The sequence below is a fragment of the Microtus ochrogaster genome, linkage group LG9 (assembly GCF_000317375.1).
Source record: "Microtus ochrogaster isolate Prairie Vole_2 linkage group LG9, MicOch1.0, whole genome shotgun sequence".
Lineage (NCBI taxonomy): Eukaryota > Metazoa > Chordata > Mammalia > Rodentia > Cricetidae > Microtus > Microtus ochrogaster.
This window is the reverse complement of record NC_022034.1, coordinates 12161402-12167859: the sequence shown is the minus strand read 5'-3', so window position 1 is coordinate 12167859 and position 6458 is coordinate 12161402. Positions and strand designations below refer to the sequence as shown.

Genomic DNA, 6458 nt, shown 5'->3' with positions numbered 1-6458 from the left:
CTGGAGGAGGCTCCAGTGGACTCAAAAGCATCAGAAGGAGGAAAACTCTCACACTTAGTTTTTAGAAATAAATAAGTGGTGAAATTGATCAGTTTGAAGCCTTACTGGGCTTGACTAGAAGGTTCTACTGAGTGTCAGGAATGTGAGCATGTATATCTATATTCTGATGCTTACACCAGGGCCACAGAAAATGTGAGCGTGTGTCCCTACGTTCTAATGCTAACACCAGGGCCACAGAAAATGTGAGTGTGTATCTCTACATTCTAATGCTAACACCAGAGCCACAGAAGTCATCTGTGCTCAGATATTAATATGATACCTTTTGAAGTCATGTTGGTTACTACATCATGGCTAACAACACAAGCATTGAAGGAGCTGAGCTTTGCAAGACAAGGCAACCAGCAGCCTTCCTCTGTGGAGGAGGAGTTGGCCCTGATACAGAAAGAAGTTAGTCTGGCTTTCCTGCAGAGACACCACAGCCTGTACTGGTGTGTGCCACATGTCCACACACTACAAGCTACTGTCCTTGTTAAGATGCATTCCTCATACAGTGCCTATCCTGTGTTGCTGTTTGCCAGCAAGGCACTTTTCCTGTCCTTTGCTCTGAGGCCAGTGTGACGCCATTCTGCTGATGGACCTGCAGCCACCGATGTGGAAGTGCATTAATGGAGAGAGTGCATTAACATGTCAAAGAGACCAGCCCTCCCAAAAAAAAAACCATAGCTCAAGCCCCTGGTTGTAGTGGGAGCCCCATACTGTAGACTGCTGGTGATTTGATTAAATAAGACAGCCCTTTGCATTTCGGACAATTAGGTTTCAACATAATACCTATGATTTGAAAAGTCTTGTTACTGAAAGACAAAGAGAACAGATTTCAAAGGCTGAAATAAGAGTTGTTATTTCTGAAATTAGATATAAGCCTTTATTTTGTCATCTAAATACTGTACCTTCATTCTTGGCCCCTTTTATTCTATTCCAAATTGGGAATTTGAATGAATATTATTATGTTATTTTAAGATTATCAATTAAGTCTTCCAGAGTTACAAAACTATTATGGAAGTTATAAATTGCATATGTAAATCTCCAAATTAAAAAATAGTAAAACATAAATTCTTAAAGGACTAAAGAGTTTTAGTGAATCAAATTATAAAATATACAGCAAATCTTTAATGGACTTGAATCCATAACCCAATCACAGCCATGTGGAGGACAAGGCTCTGTGCTCGTGTTCTGACCAATGTCCTGAGTGGGTCTGTGCAGAAAGAACACAGCTGAGCACTGGTACCCAGGACCCCTCCTCCTCAAAGTTCCCTGAAAAGCAAGGGTGGGAAAGGCAAGAGAGCGTGGCAGGACCACCTTCTCCCAGATGGGCATCAGGCCAGGAAAGCGAGCTGGGGCTGGTATCCTGGATCAGGAGGAGCTGGGCTCGTTATAAACCCAATCCAGAGCTTGGGCATCTGTTAACCCAGGTCAGAATTCATCTCTACAAACCCATCTTGATGTCCTCCCGTAAAATCTTCCTTGTACTCTCCATGGACAAAGGACACGCCCCTTTACTTAAGTGAGTCCCCTGCCCTAGTCTGACTGTCTTCACACTGAGGACCTGTGTCCCTGCTTGTCGGTCTGGGCCACTTGTTTTTGCTTCTGCCCTCAGCCCTACATGGTGTCTGCCCCCATGCACTTCACGCACACTAAACAAACTGGATCATTCCATCTCGTGCCAGTGTCGTGTTCCCACCAGCTGGGAATACTCAGCTCTGTGGCCCAGCACATCCCTCAGAGTGAGGCCTGCGTTATCAGCCTGCCGGATTCTCGGACAGCACTGGGAACGGTGAGGCTTCTCAGCCCACAGCAACTTTCCCTGGAGATGGGAGGAATGGGTGGTGGGATGCAGAGGGTGTGCCCTGGGGCTTAGCATTATTAAGTTTGGACGTACCTGGTGGCCTCGTAAAGACGACAAGGAAGAAACTGACTCCTGACTGCCCATGATGCCTCGGTTTACTGGTATGGATGGAGGACCTTGGGATGTGACACTCTAGGAGTCCTCTTAATCTTGTTCATCGTCCTTATTTTGACCTATACTCTGTCACTAACAACCAGACCAAAGCTGACAGCCATAGGGTTCTTTGTTGTTCATGCTGGAGTGCCGTTGTTGGGGTCCTGATCAAGTCCTGGACTAGGCTCTCACAGGGCAGACAGTGTCTCGCTTTACTAAGTTAAATGATTTCATGGCCTAGCTTTATTAAGAAACTTTAATCTAAAAATTAGAAATGATAAGCTGGGTGTGTGGTTCACACCTGTAATTCTAACACTAGGGAGGCTGAGGCAGGAGGATTACCACAAGTTCAAGTAAATCCTGGGCTGTATATAGTGTGTTCCAGGCTAACCTAGGCTACAGAAGGAAACCCTGTCTTAAAAATAGAAAAGAAAATCAGAATTGACTATGTTTGTGTTCCCTGGAGAAGTGCATTGCTTGTATGTGGGTTTGGGAAATACTGCCAAGACAGAGCATAGAGGATGGGGAACTCAAACCCAAGTTAATTTTGGAAGCTGAGTGACAGGTCTGCTAAAGTACTAAAGATCTCAGCAAATGCCTGCAAGATATATGTATTCTTAATTATCTCGCTGCTAAACCATCACTTTGATTACTCCTCGGTGAATGTTAATTAGCCCCTCAGTGTCTGCCACGATCACGCAGCCTCTGTCTGCGGCTGGCATTCACAGACCTCCAGGACCTCTGTTAAGATACAGCTAAGCACTGTCCCTCATACTTGTCGTCTGGAAGGGGTGTTCAGGTAGAACAGGGACTTGCAATGTGGCCGTTCCTAACACTGCAGAGGAACAGCCTTCCTTGTAAATAGATTGAGGATTTTCTTAATGTTATGATAACCTCAAGATAAAATGCTAAATTAGCATCTTTATGTACAGTGTGGTTAGACAGAGGCCTTTTATGTGGGCACACACTGATGATAGCTGGATCTTTCTTTATTATGTAGTGTATACCTCATCTTTGTCCAAGTGGAAGACTGTGTAATTGTGCCATGCAGGTGGACTATTGCGTAGCACCAGAACCTGTTGACTCCCGAAGTAATCACACAGAAATCTGTATTAATTATAATACAGATTTATTTTTGCCCAATAGCTTAAGCGTATTGTTAACTAGCCCTTACATCTAGAATTAACCCATTTCCATTATTTTATATTTTACCATGCGGCTCATGGCCTACCAGCAAGATTCCAGCTAACAGCTTGCGTCTTTCTCCTCTGGCAGCTCCATGGTGTCTCACTGACTTTGCCTTTTTTTCTCCCAGCATTCAGTTTAGTTTTCCTGCCTAGTTCTACTCTGCTCTATCACAGGCCAAAGTAGTTTCTTTATTCATTAACCAATAAAAGCAACACACATGCAGAAGGACGACGTCCCACATCAAGAATCCATAGATGTCCTAAAGTCAGCTAATCTCTCTCCCTCGGGAAAGCTCCATCTCCGAGACCCGCTGCTGCCTCTGTGCCCATCAGGCTGAGCAGGTAGTGGACTCTGCACCAGCAGGAAAGGACTAGAGTGGAAGTCCCAGAATTAAGTGTTCCACATCTTCGTTCGGTTTTGTGTGTTACTAATAAATGGTATATAAATCAGAACAGTAGGCTCGACAAAGCAGTCAGCTTTGAAGATAACGAGATCATCCTTAGTCATCACTAAAAGCCAGACTGCCAGCGACCATATTCACATTTTCTTTATACTCTGAAGTCAGAGCTCTTGAACTCCATTTGTTTTGGTTGGTCTGAGAGCAAGTTTAGACACCAGATGAAAGAAAGGGCTGAGTCTGCAGGCTGCACAGTAGTGCTGTTGAGCAGTGGGGCATCGACATGAAGTAGCTGTGGAAGGAGACGATGTTTGTGGCGTGTGTGCTTTTGTGAGACCTCAAGGGATGTGCAGAGCCTCATAGGAAGAGCTGCGCCAAGACGCTGTGAGAGGCTTCGGAGATGGCCTTGATGCAGAGCCCAGATCGCAGAGACACAAGGCCAGGAGAGATTACACCTGAAGGGTTGGAACTCTGTGCTGCAGGGATCGTTCTGGAGGGCTTGTGGTGAAGTCCTGCTGCCCTCTGTTAAAATACCGCTCTCCCATTCTTCAAAGAAAAAAGAATGTAACTTAAACTCCTTCAGGGTGTCCCCTTCACTCTGTTGTCTCTCACCCAGATCTTTGCAGTGGCCTCCTGAGGCCATATTCTGGATCCTCCGTCAATGGCCGCCAGAGGCCTGTGTCTTTAAAACACACATCTTCAGTGTCCTCTTAGACCTCTTTAGCATCAGGACGGAGTCTCAGAGAGCCACCGGGAGCCCCCTTTTAGAGGGCTGTGCTGACACCAGTGTCTCAGAGCCCCACCTCTATGCTGTGTACAGATGCTGTGGTTTCAGTAGGACCTGATTTTTGCAGGTTAACTAATAGACCGAGGAGGAAGCAGGGCTTTCTCTCGTTCCTATTCTTCAGAAGATTTGGGGCAAAGAATTGTTCTAGTAGGATTCTCGTACTACTCTGGTTGTTTTTCATTTCTTGACTTCCGGTTTGAGTGAGGTGAGGATGAGGATGCTGGTGAGGATGCTAGCCAGTGTGTGCAGTCAGCTCTTGTTATGAGTTAGGGCTGGAGAGGGCTGGGTGGATAGATGGATGGATGGATGGATGGATGGATGGATGGATGGATGGATGGATGGATGGATGGAGAGGGCTGGGTGGGCTGGCGGGCGGACAGACGGACGGACGGATGGACGGATGGATGGATGGATCCATGTATCCTAGTATGCCATTAGGACCCGGCTTCTGCCTCTGCCTTAGAGTTTTGGACTGGACAAGTGGAGCAGGGTAGGGGTAGGGTGACCCAGGATTTGACCCCCGGTGCCAAACATGACAATGAAAAGAAGAGCCATCGATTTTGCCTGCTTTTGTAATTCCTGTTTTTCTCAAGTTCCTTGCTCCTGCTTCTGTTTATCTTAAGCGTAATGAATAATAACTCAGAACACTTGACACAATTATAAATGTAACTTATTTGTGAACTTATGAACAGTATATTGAATATTTACCAACCGGTAAAGTTCAGCCTCTCAGAAAAGGGCCAGCCTTGCCCCTGCATCTCGAGATGACTGCCAGGGTTCTGTGCAGCCGACGTGGTGCTCAATGAGTGTGTGCCTGTTCTCTTTCCCTGCAGGCAAGGCAGCTTTCCTGGCATGAACCAGGGTGGACTCATGGCCTCCAGCTCTCCCTACAGCCAGCCCATGAACAACAGCTCTGGCCTGATGAACACACAGGCACAGCCCTACAGCATGACCCCGACAATGGTGAACAGCTCCACAGGTAATCAGTGCCACCCTATTTTCCTGTCTCCTCCTCTTGGGCTCTGTGATGAATGCCCAAATGCTGAGAAGGGGAATTCCTCGGTGCACATGGGCTAAGTCCACCCTCTGCTTTAGAAAGCTTGCTTAGTCTGTGACTTGATGTAAATGGTTTGTCATGGTTTGTCCACTACATCCCCATGTTTCAAGTGTCTTTGGATGAACTGTGTTCTACTTTCTCCTTATCCTTGGGAGTTACTAGAAGGATTGAAGGCTCCCGGAGCAAGAACTGACACTTGGCAGTGACAGAGGTAGGCGTGCAGGCTCTGTGCTGCAGGGGAAGAAGTCGCAGGGCCCAGCAGCTGAAGCACTCTCGGGGCAACACCTTTCCCGATGCTGAGTGCCATGTCAGAAATGAGAAGCTGGTGTTTGGTTGAGCTGTATCCCTTTTGGGGTAGGACTCGCCCATCGTCTCCACTGGACTTGGGAGGAGATGGAAAGTCCGCCACATTATGAGCCTTAGCTCCTGTGCTCATCTTTACCATTTATATAGCTTTGCCCATGCTCTCTCTGTGTCTGGGTCTCCTGGAACCTAACCTCCCCTTTCCAACCCTCCCCCCACCGCGGCCGCCACTCTCAGAGCTCTCTGTCACAGAGGACAGGCCAGAGCAGCCAGGTGCGTTACCTACCTGAGCAGCGGAACCACCCAGCCCTAGGGGTTCACTTCCTAAAAGTTTAGAAAAACACAGACTAAACTGAGTCCAAACTCAGGGTTTCCAATACCTGAAATCCCCCTTCCCAGTGTTAGGTAGGTGGTGGGTCATGGCGGAAATGAAGTCTGCAGATCCAACAGCCTGCAATGCTGCCCAGCCCATACAGGTCTGGGTCGGGACAGCCTGTGTTCTGTCTGGCTTTCTGAGATAAAATTGCATCTGAAACTGGAATAAATTTCTGTCTACTGTTAGCGATACTCATTTTTTCCCTTTTCCTTTAAACCCCAGAGCTCCCTAAACGCTCTTGGTAAACAGATGGCACACACCCTGACCAAGAAGATCTATGTATTCTGAAGAAAGAACCAGTTTTATGGGGCTCATAGAAAGGGTTTCATTTTATTATTCAGATAATTCAGCGAT

At 46.9% G+C, this 6458-nt stretch overlaps 1 protein-coding gene across 3 annotated transcripts in view; it reads left to right on the top strand.

Annotated features, from left to right (window-relative positions):
* Positions 1-6458, top strand: part of Arid1b (AT-rich interaction domain 1B) — a 357068-nt gene that overhangs the window by 315133 nt on the left and 35477 nt on the right. For all 3 annotated transcript variants that reach the window (XM_005363408.2, XM_026787331.1, XM_013352342.2), the window contains one exon: positions 5202-5347. In XM_005363408.2, the coding sequence (XP_005363465.1) occupies positions 5202-5347 (146 nt within the window). The remainder of the gene's footprint in view (positions 1-5201; positions 5348-6458) is intronic.